Source organism: Lontra canadensis, unplaced genomic scaffold, assembly GCF_010015895.1.
Source record: "Lontra canadensis isolate GAN:19392208 unplaced genomic scaffold, GSC_riverotter_1.0 scaffold64, whole genome shotgun sequence".
Taxonomy (NCBI): domain Eukaryota; kingdom Metazoa; phylum Chordata; class Mammalia; order Carnivora; family Mustelidae; genus Lontra; species Lontra canadensis.
In genome coordinates, this window is record NW_022631058.1 from 2,167,633 (window position 1) to 2,186,100 (window position 18,468).

The following is an 18,468-nucleotide window of genomic DNA, read 5'->3' on the forward strand; positions in this document are numbered from 1 at the left end:
AGAAACAGAGAGAGATTACATTGCTAGTGTTGTTTTAATAAAATACCTGATTTAAGAGTTGAAAAAACCCACAAAGATTATCACCTGCAGAACCCTTCTTTTGCAAACACTGTAAATAGAAACAGAGAGAGAGTACACTGCTAGTGCTGTTATAATAAAATATCACAGAATGGGCTGCTTAAAAAAACAGAGATTTATTTCTCACAGTTAAGGAAGCTACAAGTCCAAGAGCAAGGTATCAGCAGGTTTAGGTTCGCCTGAGGACTCTTTCCTTGGCTTGCAGGTAGTTGTCTTCTCTCTTTGTTCCCACATCGCCTTTTCTCCATGAAGGCAGGTAGTTGAGGTCTCTTGCTCTTCTTATGAAGATACCAGTTATTTGGGATTAGGGCCCCATCCTCAAAACCTCATTAAACGTTAATTACCTGCTTACAGACACTACCTTTAAATATGGTAATATTGATGCTTCGAGCTTCAACCCACAAAGCTGGGGAGGCAGACCTGATTCAGCCTGAAACATGTGATTTCCTCAAAATTGTACCCAATTACAACTAGTGTCACCAGTGATCTTCCTACAACAGGATACCTCGATAATGGTAGGTGTGACAGATATTTTTGACATACCTCACCCATATCACCTCTTAACTTGAAATGATTCTACCCACAGTCTGGGGCCCCAAAGCTTTGTTTATATTATATAAAGCCCCTTCTCTAACCATGGCTTTTTGGTCCATGGCTGAAACAATTTGGGCCCATCAGGTTCTTTATCCTTTAAGGGTTTAAAATTGGGACCCCAACATTCAACTCGTTGCCTGAAGAGTCTTAATGTACAAGTACAAACTGAGGCTGTCACGGTGAGGTGACCATCTTCATCATCCTTCGAGGAAAAATGGAAAAATCTAATCTGCAGAGAAAGAGAGAGAAATGAGTAAATCAGCAAAAGTAAACTGTGCAGCCCCAGAGAAAATAAGCCTAAGAGGACAGAATCTTGACTCCTGACAAATTCCAAGTTCCTGGCTTTAATCTCTTGTTATTTCCACTGTATTCCATATACTTGTGTTCTGGGATCCATTAGAGGCAGCCGAAGTTGGTTAAATGCACAGATTCTTGACCGAGAGCACCTGGGTTCACATCTTAGCTGTAATATCTCTCAGCTATCTTATCTCAAGCAAGTACCCAATCACTCTGTCATCACTTCTTCACCTGCCAAATGGAGTAAAGTTGTTTTGAGGATAAAAAAAATGAATGTATATGAAGCATTTCACCCAGTGCCTAGTCCATAGTAAGCCCTCAGGATATGTTGGCTGATATATAATATGATACCCCAGAAAGTGAGTTCCATGAGCATTGAAACTTAGTTTATTATTTTGTTCTAGATGCTGAGATCAAAGAATATACCTTGTTGCCTTCTGAAGATTTCCCTTTGAAGCTTAAATTCTATTGATTGAAATCCAAACACTCTTGACTAAGATTACTTTGGTGAAGCCCAATTGTCCAGCCTGTGAGATCTGAGATCTTAACATTACATTAATTCTTGAGCAATTTCATCAGAAACTATTTCAAACCATACCAAACATTAAACATCTAAATGGGCTGGGGTGCCTGGGTGGCTCAGTGGGTTAAAGCCTCTGCCTTCGGCTCTGGTCGTGATCCCAGGGTCCTGGGATCGAGCCCCATATTGGGCTCCCTGCTCAGCAGGGAGCCTGCTTCCCCCTCCCTCTCTGCCTACTTGTGATCTCTGTCTGTCAAGTAAACAAATGAAATCTTAAAAAAAAAAAAAAAATCTAAATGGGTTAATCCATAGAAGGTTCTGGGATGGGACTAGTCTGAGAGCCCTGACACCATCATCATACCCGAATTCATATGGAATGGATAAGCAGAGAAAAGGAAAGAAAGCTACTCCATTAGAGGCTGTTGGACAGCACTGTTTCAAGTAAAAGGAGCAGAAGTTGTATTTTGCCAATACCTTGCAAATTCATACTACTGTGAAACAAAAGCAACAAACTGATTATTTCCATGTGACAGAAAAATATAATTGGAATACTAACTAAGAATTTCCTCAAGTATTCGCTTTTCCCAATTGGTTCTTCTCCCACCTCTATTTCATCCAGCTAAGCTGGTCTGTGCTTACAGCCTCAGAGAAGTTATGTGACCACAGGAAGCAGAAAGGGAGAAGACGAGGAAGAGAAGAAGAAAAAGTATTCTCGCCCTGGCTAGTGAGCATTAAGCACCTAGATTCTCACATAAGACTGGCCACATAACTTGTGGGGCCCAGTGCAAAATGAAAATGTCAGGCCCTGTTCAAAACTGATTCAGATTGTCAAAATGGTGTCAGCAGAGCCTTAAACCAAGAATAGGGCCCTGTGAAATTGCACAGATTACCAATGGGACAGAACAGAGAGTCCTGAAATAAGTCCACAATTATGGTCAATTAATCCATGCCGAAGGAGGCAAGAACATACAATGGGGAAAAGACAGCCTTTTCAATAGTAGTACTGGGAAAACTGGATGGCTACATGCCAAAGAATGAAACTGGACCACTTTCTACCACTATACCAAAAACAAACTCAAAATAGATTAAAGATCTAAATGTGGGACCTGAAACCATACACATCCTGGAAGAGAACACAGGCATTTCTCTGGCATTGACCATTGCAACATTTTTCTAGATATGTCTGGTAGGACACAGAAACAAAAGCAAAAATAAACTATTGGGACTACATCAAAATAGAAAGCTTTACAGTGAAGGAAACCATCAACAAAATAAACCAACCTACTGAATGGGAGAAGATATTTGCAAATGACATATCCTATCAGGGGTTAATATATAAAATACATTAAAAAAAAAAAAAACATACAACTCAGCACTTCAAAAACCCAGAACAATCTAATTTAAAAATGAGCAGAGGACATGAATAGATACTTTTCCAAAGAAGATATATAGATGGCCAACAGACACATAAGATGTTTAACATCACTAATCTTCAGGGAAAAGCAAATCAAAACCACAATGAGATATCACCTTATACCTGTCAGAATGGCTACAATTAAAAAAAAAAAAAAAAGACAAGAAATAGCAAGCGTTGGTGAGGATGTGGAAAAAAAGGAACCCTCCTGCACTGTTGGTGGGAATGTAAATTGGTACAGCCACTATGAAAAAAGCGTTGGTGAGGATGTGGGAAAAAAGGAACCCTCTTGCACTGTTGGTGAGAATGTAAATTGGTAAAGCCACATGAAGACAGTATGGAATTTCTTCCAAAAATTAAATATAGATATTCCATATGATCCAGTGATTCTACTACTGGATATTTTACACAAAATGAAAATACTAATTCAAAAAACATGTGCATGCCCATGTTTATTGCACCTTTATTCACAATAGCCAGGATAAAGAAGGAACTTAAGTGTCCATCAATAGAGGAACGGATAAGGAAGGTGTGATATATGTAATAAGATCATGTCATTTATGACAGTATGGAGGAACCTAGAGGATATTATGCTGAGTTAAATAAGTCAGATTGAGGAAGAAAAATACCATATGATTTCACTGATGGTTGCCAGAATTGAGGGAGAGAGAGAGAAGGAGCAAAATGGATGAAAGGGAGAGGGAATATACAGACTTCCAATTATGGATAAATAAGTCAAGAGAATAAAAGGCACAGCATAAAGAATATAGTCAATGACACTGTAGTATATGGTGACAAATGGTAGCTACACTTGTGAACATAGTATATAATATAATATATAAACTTCTTGAATTACTATGTTGTACACCAGAAACTAATGTAACATTGTGTGTCAACTATACACAAATTAAAAAAATAACAAAAAGAAATTGCACATCACAAACCCATGAAGCCAATCTTGCTCTCAGAAAAGAGCTGGTCCAATGCTTATAAGCAAAGGATTTGGAAGAAAATATCATGAATGGGGCATCTGGGTGGCTCAGTGGGTTAATTTAAGCCTCTACCTTCAGCTCAGGTCATGATCTCAGGGTCCTGAAATCAGACCCGCATCAGGCTCTCTGGTCAGCGGGAAACCTGCTTCCCCCTCATTCTCTCTGCCTGCTTCTCTGCCTACTTGTGATCTCTCTTTGTCAAAATTAATAAATAAAATCTTTTTAAAAAATTATAAACAAGAGCAGTCCCCCAAAATAGAAGTGACTCCTGATGGGAAACTGTGATAACTGAGAAACAAATTGAGGGCTTTGGAGGGGAGGGGGTGGGGGGATGGGTGAACCTGATGGTGGGTATTAAGGAGGGCACGTATTGCATGGAGCTCTGGGTGTGGCGCATAAACAATGAATCTTGGAACACTGAAAAAATAAAATTTAATTTAAAAAAAAGAAAGAAACAGAAAAGAGAGTCCTCAGACGGGGGTCTGGGGGCCAGAAGTGAAGATGTTGAAGGAAAGTTTATGTCCATAGAGTACCCAGCCTCCACTCAAGACTCAAGCAAGTACTATTCATAGCCTAAACCTAGTTAACCTGCCCATTGGCACTAAGAGAGAATGTCCCTCCAAAAGCAGCCTGCATTTTGTCTAATGATTGTCCAGCACAGATAATGATCATCAGTACCACTCTTCTCTGCTTGGTTCCATCTAGCCACCACAGATGGGCAAGCTCCCTTGTAATACCACAGGACAATTATAAATCATAAGAAGGAAGATGAAACACCAAAATGGGATGCTAGGCTAAGGTAAAGGAAAAATCTCCAACATCCTGATTTGTTAGGACTGAATGGAACTACTCAAAATTCTCTCTGAACAATGACAGTGATGAAAGCCATTCTCTTTAAGTCAGCAAAAAGTGATCCTAAGTGGTTCTTGACCTTTTCTGCAATCAAGTTTTCAGATAACTGCAAGTCTGAGGAGAGTGAAAATAAGAAAAGATATTCCAAAGATGGCAATGCCCATTTCTGAAAGAATCATCATCAACCATTCATTGTGTAGAAGCACTGTTGATTCCATACAGTTCTTTTCGGTCACACAGTTACTAATTATAGGCATCTGTCACTGTCAGGAACACCACAGATAAAAATCACAGCAGTTTGTATGCATTCAGGTCAAAATGAACAACTACTAATGTACAAACCCAAAATTCTAAAACAATTCATTAAAGCAAAGTAATACAGCCTTTGCTCTACCTTAATAGACACCTTTGGGGAAAAAAAGGGGGAATTCACACTAAACACTCTTTTCTGATATTTGGACCATTTTAATGGTTCTTCTACCAAAAAAAATATGTCATGTTCTATAGCCATTCTCACTAATCTGTTATATTTAAAGGGATTTTTGTGTGTTTTTAATGGATCTGAATGCTAACACTTTTCTCTTTACTTAAAGTGACTCATTTTCTCATCTCATGTGTTCATTTGTCCTAGTTTAAAAATTATGCTAAGGAAAGAAAATTGCTTTATCGATTGTCATAGCAATTTGTTGAGCAGGCTGTTAGTTATCCTGAGGCTTATTCAATTTAATGAACTACAGTAGACATAGTAGAATTTACCTGCATTATAATTATCACCAAGCCAAATTTATGCAATCAAAACCCTGATTAAAATTTTACAGATCTCAGGATACCACTTCTGTTCCTAGAAAAGATGGAGTAGCAGAGACCAGATTAACCCTCCCACCAGACTCAAACAAACAAACAAAGAAACAAAAGCAGGTAAAATATACAAAGCAATGCTTTTTAAAACAGTAAGCATCAGACAAAAAAGGGCAATGATCCCTGAGAGACAGGAATCAAATAAGATTAGCTTTAGGATTGCCAGAAGTTCCTGCCTTGAATTTCCATGCCATGGTACCAGGAGAAGGAAGCCAGGCAGAGCCCAGTGCATTCTCTGAATTGAGGAAACAGAGCTGAGAATTTGAAAAGCCCAATGTAACTGGAGGCTGCAGGACAAAATCTGGAGGGAAGAGAGCTACATAGAAAACTCCAGAGAACCAAAAAGGGTCTCCATGGAGTATTCTGCAGAGCACGCAACTTCCCGTGCTTTTGAGGAAACTGAAGCTAGAGAGGGAAGCATCTGACAAGATGGGAGGGGAAAATGCCTGTCACACAGGACCAGGAACAGTGATTACTCCCAACTGCTGGACCGAAATGCTTCGTTATGCATGGATCATTAGGTGGAATACTCAGAAAACTCTTGGCCCCGGAATGGGGAATATCTAGTGAAAGTTCAAACGCTACTCTGGTCCCACCTAACGAAACCTTGAAAGCAAGATCCAAAAAGATCAAACTATTTCCCAGCAATTAACCATATCTGGTAACAAATACCAAGAATATTTATATGAAGGCAAAGAATCCAGCACCAAAAGGAATAAAATTTATAATATCTACTATCCAAACAAAGATGATCAGGCATGCCAAGAAGGAAAATGCAACCTTTTTTAGGAGAAAGATAAACCGATGTAAACTGACCCAGAACTATCAAAAATGTTAGAATAACCAAACGAGGAGATTTTTGCGCATTGAATTGTGTCCCTCAGAAATATATCTTGAAGTTTTAATACCCAGTCCTTGTGACTGTGACCTTATTTAGAAATAGGGTAGATATTCAAGTTAAATTGATATTCAAGTTAAATCGAAGGTTATTATATTGGATTGGGGCTCACCCTAATCCAATGACTGGTGTCCTTATATGAAGAGGGGACTTTGGTCATAGAGACATGCAGAGAGAACATCTTGTGATGACAGAGGAGAGACTGGAGTGATGGAAGCCAAGGGACATCAAAGAACATTGCTAACCATCAGAAGCTAGAAGCAGTAAGGAAGAGCCTTCCCTAGAACCTTCACATAGAACATGGACCTGACGACAACTTGATTTTGGACTTCTACCCTCCAAAACTAGGAGGGAATTATTTTTCTGTTGTTGTAAGCCATCAAGTTTGTGATACTTTGTTACCATTAAACAAATACAGACATCAAGATAGTTATTGTGTTTTATATGTTCAAGAAGTTACTTAGAGACAGGGAAAATATGAAAAAGGCTTAATTTGAAATTCTACATATGAAAACTTCACCTGAGATGAAATTTATACTAATGGGATTAGTACCACATCAACTATTTCAGAGAAGGAAAAAAAAAAAAAAGGAATTTGAAGACACAGCAAAAGAAACTATTCAAAATAAAAAACAGAGAGAAAAAGAAATTTTCTAATGAAAAAAATATCAATGAGCTCTTTGTGAGACAACTTTAATCAGCCTAATAAAAGTATAATAATCAGAACCCTCAAAAGAGTGGAAAGAGATAGGGAATAGAAAAAATATAGAGAAATAATGGCTAAAAATTTTCCAAATTTAATGAAAACCATAAATACAAATATCAGAGAACCTCAAAATACTGCAAAAGAAATATAAAGAAAAATACGTCAAGGTACATGGTAATCAACCAGTGATAATGAAAGTCTTTTAAAAGTGGGCTGAGGGAGGGGAAAAAAAAGTGTGTCACAAAAGAACAAAGAAAATTATGACAGAATATTCATCCTTGTATACAATGCAAGCAACAAATCAATGGAACAGGGTTTTTTAAATACTGAAAGAGAAAAATACTGTCAATCTTTAATTCTATGTGTAGCAATGATATACTTTAAAAATGAAGGCAAGACTAATATTTTTTCAGACACACAAAAGCTGAAATCATAACCAGAAGATATGTACTACAAGAAATGTTAATGAAAGTCTTATGATTTAAATTCTTTTAAAAGATAATTGGCTATCAGGACACCTGGGTGGCTCAGTCAGTTAAGTGTCTGCCTTTAGTTCAGGTCATGACCTTGGAATGGAGCCTGGGATCCAGGGAATCTGCGCTCTCACTCTCTCTCTCTCTCTCTCTTGCTCTCTCTCGCTCTCTCAAATAAATAAATAAAGTCTTTAAAAAAAAGATAATTGGCTCTCTTAACAAATAACAATGTATTATGGGACTTATAACTTATGTGTAGGTAAAATGCATGGCAAAAGGCCATATAACTTATGTGTAGGTAAAATGCATGGCAAAAGGCCGTAGGAGAGAAAAAACAGAAATTAGATCTTAGATCATACATAAAGCGGTATAATATCAACTGAAGGTAAACTATAATAACTTAAAGATGCATACTGCAAACTCTAAAATGACCACTATACTAACCAGACAAAGAGTTATAGATGAGTCAACAAAGAAGATAAAATGGAATGATGAAAGTTCCCAGATTGACCCAAAAGGGGGGTTAAAAAAGGGGAGGGAAACATCAAAAAACAGATGGGACAAACAGAAAACTAGTAGCAGGATTATGGACTTAAATTTATTATCAGTAATGACATATATAAATAATCTATACAGCCAAAACAAAAGGTAGAGATTGTCAGGTTGAAAACAAACTTAACTCTATGGTATGTATAAGAAATGTACTTTAAATATAAAGATATAAAGAGGTTGAAAAAAGTATAGAAAAACAATAGCATGCTAAAGCTCATCAAAAGAAAGTTGGATTGGCTCTATCAATAAGTAGATTAAAGAACAAAGGATATCACAAAAATAAAGAAGTCCATTTAGTAATGATAAAGGCATCAAATCACCCAGAAATAAGAGAGTTCCTAGGCGCCTGGGTGGTTCAGTGGGTTAAGCCTCTGCCTTCGGCTCAGGTCATGACCCCAGGGACCTGGGATCCAGCCCCGCATTGGGCTATCTGCTCAGCAGAAAGCCTGCTACCTCCTCTCTCTCTCTGCTCATGTCTCTGCCTACTTGTGATCTCTGTCTGTCCAAAAAAAAAAAAAAAAAAAGAGAGAGAGAGAGAGAGTTCCTAAACATTTATGTAGTTAATAACAGAATGTCAAAATACACAAAGCCAAAATTGACAGAAATGGAATGGAAAAAAGAAAAATCTGCAATGTATTAAAAAATTTCAGTACCCACATCAATGTAGTAAAAAATTTCAGTACCCACATCTCCTAATTGATATAATAAATAGATAAATCATAAAAAATACATAAGACTTGAACATTATCAACAGTATAACCTATTGACAATTACAGAATTCATGCCTTCACGAAAGAATGCACATGTTTTTCTAAATGTACACTGATCCTTTATCAAAATAGACCACATTCTGAGTCACAAATGTCACTAAATTTAAAAGTTCTCAAGTCATAAAAACTATATTCTTTCCCTAAATGAAGTATTTTTAGAAATCAGTAATAGAACGAGATCAGGAAAATCCCCATATACTTGGAAACTCACATATTTCTAAATAACCCATGAGTCAAAGAAGAAATTTTTAAAAATTAGGAAGTATTTTAAGCTGAAGGTAAATAAATTTATAAGATATCAAAACTTGTATGTTGCTGAAGTAGTACTTACGGGAAAATACATAGCATAATATATCCATAATGTTATCAAAGAGAAAAGATCTCAAATCAATGCCTCCAGGTTTTAACTTAAGAAACTAAGAAGGACGGGGCACCTACGTGGCTCAGTCCATTAAGCATTTGACTCTTGATCTCAGCTCAGGTCTTGAGCTCAGAGTAGTGAGTTCAAGCCCTGTATTAGGCTCCATGTTGAGCACAGAGACTACTTTAAAAAAGAGAAAAGAAAAAAAAAGAAAATTTAAGAAACTAAGGACAAATTCAACCCAAAGGATACAAAAAAAAAAAGCAATAAAGAGCATATATCAATGAAATAGAACATAAAAAACAATCTAGAATCCATGAAAAAAAAAGCTGCTTCTTTAAGAACATTAACAAATTTTAAATTATTGGCATAAATGTGTCCATAATATTCTCTTGTCACCCTCTTCGTAACTGTATACTGTGTTCTAATGTCAACTCTCTCATACCTGAGACCAGTACGTTGTGTCTTTTCTTTCTTTCCTGATTAGTACACCTAGAGCTTCTATTTTGATGGGGATGGGAGAGCAGAGAGACAGGCAATATATTAGGAAACTAATGAAAAACAATAACCAATGATAAGTGGTTTGGTGATACTGAAAAGGGTAATGTGATGAGGATCTTAAGAGGAGACCCTCCTGAGGCAGTGATATTTAAAGCAGGATTTAAATAATGTGAAGATGTGGGGATAGCTTGTTCAGCATGGAGTTCCAGCGACAACAAATCCCGGAGGTGATAATAAACTTGTCTTATAATAAACCAGGTCTAGCAAAGGGATGGTAGGGGCTGGACCTTGAAAGGCAGGAATCAGCAACCTTTGGCTTTCAGGTCAAATCCTGCCCCGGGTCTGTTTTGGTACAGTCTACAAGCTAAGAGTGGCTTTTATGTTTGTAGAGGGTTGTATAAAAAAGGGGAGGAGGAGGAGGAGAAAATGCAACAAAGATCGAATGTGGCCTTTGTTTATTTATTTTTTATTTATTTTTTATTTATTTATTTATTATATAGTTCTTTACAGAAAAAGCTTACCAGTCCCTACAATAGGATCTTACTGGTTAGGCTAAAGAATTTGTATATAATTTTCTTTCTTTCTTTTTTGTTTTGGAATTCTTTTTTTTTTTTTAGAAGAGTATTCCATTGTATGGATGCATCACTGTTCATTAATTACCTAGTCAATGGACTGTTGCGTTGTTTCTATTTTGGGGTGATTATTAATAAAAGGTTATAAACTTTGAAATATTTTAAGTGTTCAGTGAAATGAAATTAAATAAATATATACATCCACTTAACTTTCAGGCTAATTAAAATATAAAGCATTCCCATAACCCCTGTGAGTTCTTTCCTGCCTTTTTTCTTATCAGTCTCACTAATTATTATTCGGATTTCCGAATTATTATTCGTTCTAGGAACATATGAATGGAGTCACACAGTATATAAGGAGCTAATATTCTGTTTACTCCGAGGAGAATTTAGTAAGCAACTGAAGGCTTCTTAAAAAAAATTTTTTTAAAGATTTTATTTATTTATTTGACAGGGAGATAGCACAAGTAGGCAGAGCGGCAGGCAGAGGGAGAGGGAAAAGCAGGCTCTCCGCCCAGCAGGGAGCCCAACGTGAGACTGGATTCCAAGACCCCGGGATCTTGATCTGAGCCAAAGAGAGCCGCTTAACCGACTGAGCCACCCAGGCGCCCAACTGGAGGCTTCTAAGAGGGAAATTGGGACGATCTGATTTTAAATTATGTTTTTGGTTACTGCGCTAAGTAGAAGATATTGTGCCACTTACGTGTTCTTTTTACTCCCACCTTCCCGGGGGGGAGGGTGCGGTGGGCGAGCAGAATATGGCTCAATAAAATTCCTGGGCAGACCAGAATTTACCGGCCAGCTTGCAATCCTATGGCAAAGCTGGGATTCAGAGTTCCGATCCGGACACCCAAGTGTTCCTGCAGTTCCCTGTTCTGCGCAGCAGATGGCCCCAGAGCGCAGTTGCTGACGCGCCTCGCAGAGTCCTCACCTGCCCCGGGAGCCGCGCGCGGCAGGGGGAGTCCGCGCGGCGATTTCTGTGCTCGTGGCGGCTCGCACCCCGGGGTTCCTGGTTTGCGCTGAACTGGGCGGGCAGCGAGGATCTACCCCGGGTGTCGCACTCCGCTGCGGCCGCACTCCGGCTGCCCGGCGGGGTACGCCCGCCTCCGACTCCTCGCAGAGGCTTCTTAGGTCGGGAGAAGCCGAAGTTCTGCAGGACCCCCGTCCGCCCTGAGACAGTCCAGCCGCGGGGACCTACTCTGGTTGGAGTGCGTGCACGTGGTCCCAGCAGGCGGTGCCCTCGGGAGGCTCCCCACAGGAAAGGGTGGACCACTGGGTTTAGAGACAAGGTAGCGTCTAAACTAGGCTTTGGAGAGAACTCCTGGGAGGAGGGCGTGGGGCTGGCTGGAAAGGAGAAGGGACAAGTCGGACTGGTGTTGAGTGTCTGGAACCGACGGAGCGGGCTGCGTGGCTCAGGGCACCGAGAGTGAAGCAATTAGTCTTGTTGGGGTGGACAGTTGCCTAGGGAAACAGAACATTCAAGAGCCACTTCTTTTCCCCTCTCCAGCTTCCTCTTGGGAGCTGAAGTCACAACCCCAGCGAGTCCTCTCTCCTCCCACACTCCCTCTGTCCTTCAGCCTGCGGGAACCTGAGCCGCAGAGGGCCAAGACGATCGTGGAGGATGAAGAAATAGCCTTGGGACCCTTGGAAAATGAGGCCGACGCCCCTGCTGCACCTGGCGCTGCTTCTTGCCCTGCCCAGGACCCTGGCGGGGAAAGGGTGTCCGTCTCCCCCCTGCGAGTGCCACCAGGAGGATGACTTCAGAGTCACCTGCAAAGATATCCACCGCATCCCCAGCCTGCCGCCCAGCACGCAGACTCTGTGAGTACCTTGGAGAGGGGAGGGTAGGATCAAGAGGCCGAGGGCAGCTGCAGAAGTGGGCAGAACTGCACAGAAAAGCTTGAGGATGGGTGTGTGTGTGTGTGTGTGTGTGTGTGTGTGCGTCTGCGCAACGAGTAAGAACTCAATGGCCCAAATTTGGGATTGCTGACACCCTAGTTACTCGTAACACAGGAAAAGGTTAAAAAAAAAAAAAAACAAAACTTTGGTACAGGATGAAAGTGAGAGTTATTCTTTCTAAAGAGCTGCTGTTTTTCACTTTGCCTAGGCCTGGCTGACTCCGACTTGCACTTAAGATATCAACACTAATATTATGATAATATATATTATATATTAATATATAGTGTATGTTAATATATATTGCTATTAAGCAACTCAAGAACTGACCTCAACTGAGCTCAAGCAGAAGCTTGTTGAATGAATAATGAAAAATGAATATGCTAATCTCAGATTGTCCTTTGTGTGATGGAGAGAATAAAAGGCCAGAGACATCACTCCTTCAGAGATCGCTTTAAAGGGGGCAGAATTTCAAGTCATGGAAGGGAAATGGCTCTGACCATGGACGGGAACTTGGAGTCATCCTGTTTATAGTTCCGCCCAATGTTGAGGAGAAAGGATAATGTTGGAGGAAGAGCAATGGACTAGGAGTCAGGATACCTGCATTCTCTTGATCCCTCTCTCACCAAACTGTGAAATTAGGTGAGATCATTTATTTGGGAAAACCCAAGATTCTTTCTGGGTAAAAGAGAGGGTTCAATGAGGTGTGTTCTGATGTCTTTGATGCAAGTGAGGGGATCCACTGGATCACGGAGACTTTGAAAACAATTGGGGGGCAGGGGAGGGGCCGCGTTCTGAGGAATGAAGTTATTCTGAGATATAGAAGAAATTGATGAAAAGCGTCGGTGAAAAGGCATGCTGATTTAGACCATGGTCACAGCCATCTGCAACAGTAGCAAAGTGACTTGCAAATCTTTGGGGGGCAGTAGAACTCTTTTGACAAAGGAAAGCTTCTGAGAGAAGTCAAGTATGTAAAGACAACAATTACATTGTGCTTATTCCTGTCCTTAGCACTTTACATGAACTCACCTGTTGACTCCTCACAAAATCCAACTGAGTAGATAATTTTACTATTCTCGTTTTGTAGATGGGGAAACTAAGGCATGAAAAGTGAGGCAATTTGTTCAATGTCATGCAATTTATAATTTGTGGTGCTAAGACTTGAAAAAGCACAGAGCTGCACTATGAAACCCCCTGCACTCAGATGAAAGCAGGTCTCACCCAGTTTTTCCCAGTATGGTCATGAGAAAGAAAGAAGAAAGAAAAAAAGAATGAAGGAAAAAAAAAAAGAAAAAGAGAGGGAGGGAGGGAGGAAGGAAGGAAGAAAGAAAGAAGAAAGGAGAGAAAAATGTAAGAACTCAGAAGAATAGGAAGTTAGGGGCAGGAAAGAAAAAAGAACAGAAAGAAGGAGGGAATGGGAAAAGAGAGGATGGAGGGAAGGGGGAGGAAAAGAAAGAAGATATCTAGGTCATAGAGGGCATTTCCTGCTGAAACAAACCAGACCTTTGTCATTAAAAACCTGTTCTGGGTGGTAACCATTTTTCTGAAACTCACTGCTTTGTTACCGTGGCGTTTTACAAATTATAATGGTGCTGAGAGCACTTTTTTCTCTTAAGCCTTATCTCCTATCCATGTATTATGGTGCTGAAATGTAAACAGATTGTCCCTTTCTGCATTACATACACTTGCCACGTGGTTTGGTAAATAGATGAGAGACAGTTACACTCACTGGAACAGAGGTTCTGAACCTTCTTCTCTACTTCCCCCCTCTACAAGGGAGCATGATTCACTCTTATTTTAACAGTGGTTCTGACTAGGTAGGAAGTAAGGGAACTGCTATTCCTACTCCCCAGTGGAATATTCTAGAATCTTTGATACACAGGTAGTTTGAAAAAAAAAAAAAAAAAATTGCTCCTCCTAATGGAGAATTACTGATTTAAGGGAAATTAAGCCAGTAGAATAAAACTAAAAATTTAAATGTTGGCATATAATTATAGATCATATTACCTCAAAACCAAGGATAGCGAGATGGAACCTCATTCAGAGATTTATCACTTGCTACCTGTGTGCACAAGAGAACCATCCCTTCTCTGAATGAGGAGGAGGATGGGGTTAGACAGTCATTCTGGATTTATATGGATTGTTCCTCAAGAAAGTGCTGCCTTGCTTGTCTTGTCCTTTGACCTACCCACTTTCAGGCTAATGATGGTGGCATTCACTACCTCCTCCCCCTCCCACTCTCTCCAGCTCCAGTGGAGTGATGGTTTTTGTCCATCACATACTTGTTCCTTCAGAAATGTTTATGAAGGAGCCATTGTGGCTATTGTTCTTCTCAGGTTCTGGATTTTGCTTCCATTCCTTGCCTTTTGCATCTGTGACTCTATTTGATGGATCAGCCCAGTTTCTTTTTCCTAAACAAAAGACACTCACTCATCATCTTCAGAATTTTTGCCCTGTGTTCCACCTGTGTTATTATTCACTTGTTATCTTTAAGTGGTTCACTTCTTTATCTGAAAGAAATATACTTAGAAATTTTATGTCATGACAATAAATGGGAAGTCAGCATGATTTGCTATAAAAAGGAGGTAATCCAGAAAGCTAAATATGTTGAAAACACAAATGTAATTATATTCTAGCTCATGACTATTGCCTGTGAATGCTCTAAGCCTGAGGCTGACTTTCTTTCATTAAAAGGGAAGAGTGATAAGTGTTAGAGAAATATTAGGGGCGCCTGGGTGGCCCAGATAGTTGGGCGTCTTTCAGCTCCAGTCATGATCCCGGAGGCCTGGGATTGAGCCCTGCTTTGGGCTCCCTTCTTAGTGTGGAGCCTGCTTATCCCTCTCCCTCTGCCAATCCCTCTGCTTGTGCTCTCTGGCTGTTTCTCTCTCCATTGAAATAAATAAAATAAATAAAATCCTTTAAAAAAAAAAGGAATGTTATTAAAGAGATACCAATTCAACTTGCTGTCCTTGATGGTATCAGGAGAATTGAAAAACCATGGAAAAGGGAATCACTTTTGCTCTGTGTGATTCAATATTGTTTCATGCCATGTGGGCATTCCACCTAAAATAATCTCATGTCATACCTGTTTTCCACGCTTAGGGAAATGTGGATTTATCCCATATTTCACAACTGTTTTGTCACAATCAGTAGTCATAACCTGAGTAACACTTGATTTCCAACCTAAAGAGAAGCCCTCTGCTTTAGCCCCTACATGCTTGCCAAATACAGCCCAATATTTTGTGTCTTAAAGATGGCATCACTTCATGCTTGTAAATTCCATGATTTATTCTCTTTTTATCCTCTGTGTGTGTAACGGTTTTGATGGAAAGTAACAGAAAACCCATTCTGCCTGGCTTAAGGAGGGAATAAATGTTCTGAAACAATAACATGTAATTTACAGAATTAGTGTAGATCCAGGCTTTCAAAAGAAGCCAAGGCCCAGGGCAGGCAGGGAGTTGGAGCCATAGCCAACCATCTGGTTGGAACAACTCCATAGACAACACCACAACTACAAGCCACTGGACATCTGTGGTGCTGGGCACCTTAGTCTGTAGCTGCTGGACTGTCTGTGTGCTGCCTTTCGTAATTTCTCAACTGTTCCTGCCACTTTGAATCACCAGCCAGAAAGTGATATCCTAGATGGGAGCATCTGATTGTCTGCCATAGGTTACCTGCTGTGTCCTAGCTGTGGGGGCCAGGGGATAGGAGATGGGGAGGTCTCTTTTCCCCGACTTTGGGTGTCTGTAGTGGGAGGTGAAAAGCTAGGTCCTTCTAAGAGTACACACCCATGCAATGGGGAATTTTCCACTAAAGAGGGACTATATGCCTTCAACATTGTTCATCACTTCCTTCATTCTGCAAATATTTATTAAGCACTGGCTATGTCCCAGACACTGTACTAAATGCTCTAGATTTGGTGGAGAATAACATCAACATATCCCTGTCCTCGGGGATCTTACCATCTAGTGTGGAAGAGGAATATTAATCAAATAATCACATAAACATATAATTAGAATTGTGTTAATATGCTGAGAGTATACTTGGTGGGAATGGGGGTGGGAACTGACTTAAACTTGGGTTCAGGGAAGGTTTTGAGCTATATCCTGAACCAGGAAGGGACATAGGGAGTCGCAGGTTGGAGTGGAGGGTAAGAAAGTGGTGCTCCAGGGGATGGAACTGCTCATTTGAAGAGCTTTGAAGAATTCTCATCTGAACAGTGAAAGAGTTGGATTTATTCATTCGGGGCAAAAATATGTTACAACTTTCTTTGTAACACCAAACAGGTCAAAGTGAATTCTTATGTCGGTGGGAGCAGCTTTTGTGCCTGGCCCCCCTCCCAAAAAAAAGAGTTATTGAGGGTAACTGGTTTTAAAAACAAATATTTGATTCTTTTAAGTAGTAGTGCATGTAAAGACTAGTTCTTTTTTCAGTTTTCCATGTATGTATTATTTTGTTTGAAATTTAATTAATAATAATAAGTACTTCAAGGAAGATTTTATAATGTAATAATATTTTAATAAATAATTTAAGAAAATAATACATAGTTTAAGTACAGACTTAGTATATGTTCTTTTAAAGCCCTCAAATGTGCTTTCCAAGTACTTAAAAAATTATAGAAAATCCATTACATTAAGCTTTATAAGTACCAGGAATTCTAAGGTTTTTAGATATCCCAGTGCTGTTTATTGGGGCAAGAGAGTAAAGTGGTGAAGAGCGTGCTTTTTTTTTTTTTTTTAAGATTTTATTTATTTATTCGACAGACAGAGATCACAAGTAGGGAGAGAGAGAGAAGGGGAGGCAGGCAGAGAGAGAGAGAAGGGGAGGCAGGCTCCCCGCTGAGCAGAGAGCCTGATGCGGGGCTCGATCCCAGGACCCTGGGATCATGACCTGAGCTGAAGGCAGTGGCTTTAACCCACTGAGCCACCCAGGCACCCCAAGAGCGCTCTTTCTGGAGTGAGATCATCTTGGTTGAATGCCTTGCTCAACCATTTCCTAAGCATGCTTTTGGGAATGTAGAGAAGGGAAAAATATTTTGCCTTCTATTCTTCTAAATTCTTGGTTAGAACCCCTGGTGACAACAACAACAACAAAGATTAACAAGAGAAAAGCATACAAATGTATTTAGTATAAGTTTTGTGTGACATAGAATGAGGACTCAGAGGTCCTGATAAAGAAATGAAGACCCAAAGAAGTAATTCAACCTAAGTGTTTTTATATCAGGTATGATAAAGAGTGGGAAGTCATGAAATAATATGATAGGGCAAGAAGAGGGTATAAGCTAAGTGTGGAAAACTGGGGGAAACAAGTTCTGTCACTTCAGATTCCTCTTGTCTTCCTTTGGTCTTTGAGATAAGGATGCTCCTTTCCTCTGGGTATAGGGAAGTCACCTCTCCTGTGAAGGTCTTGTGCTCTGCTCTAGGGGAAGGTCAGATAGTCGTCTGCACCTACTAGTTCCCAGATTCTTTCACGTTAAACTATTCAGTATGCCAAGGTGCCATGTTTTGGGAAAGCATGTTCTGGACCCCATCAGGAACATTACCTACTTGCTCAGTACCTCAGTTTCTTCATCTGTAAAATAAGGATAATAATATTATTAGCCTCGTTCAATTGGTGGGATGTATAAATGAGTTAATGGTGTTAAAGGACAATTTTCAAAGAAAGGTAAGATCATGATTCTCTTACAGCGATAAACTGAACACATTAAAGATTTTATTTAACTCTAAGTGTTCTAGTTTCCTAAGGTTGCCATGACAGTTGTGGTATTCTGTAGTCTGAAGTCAAGGTGCTGACAAGGCTACGTTAACCTCACACCCTCAAGGAAAGAATCCTTCCTTGTCACTTCCTAGCTTCTGATCATTGCCATCCTTGGTTTTCCTTGGCTTGTAGCGACATGACTCCAGTCTCTGTCTCTTTATTTACATGGCCTTCTCTGTGTTTCCGTGTGTGTCCTCCCCACTTCCTATAAGTGTGTCCTCCCCACTTCCTAAAAGGATACCACTTCCCCTTGAGTAGAGGGCACAACCTAATAGAGGATGATATCTACTTAAGTAATTATATCTACAAAGACCCTATGTCCAAATAAGGTCACTTTCTGAGGTCTAGGTGGATGTGAATTGGGGGGAGACACTATT

At 39.9% G+C, this 18,468-nt stretch overlaps 1 protein-coding gene across 1 annotated transcript in view; it reads left to right on the plus strand.

Moving 5' to 3' along the window:
- Window positions 1-11,539: 11,539 nt before the first annotated feature.
- TSHR (thyroid stimulating hormone receptor) overlaps window positions 11,540-18,468 on the plus strand; it is a 157,263-nt gene continuing 150,334 nt past the window's right edge. The window contains exon 1 of the mRNA XM_032878501.1: window positions 11,540-12,259. Coding sequence (XP_032734392.1) covers window positions 12,090-12,259 — 170 coding nt within the window. The 5' untranslated portion in view covers window positions 11,540-12,089. The remainder of the gene's footprint in view (window positions 12,260-18,468) is intronic.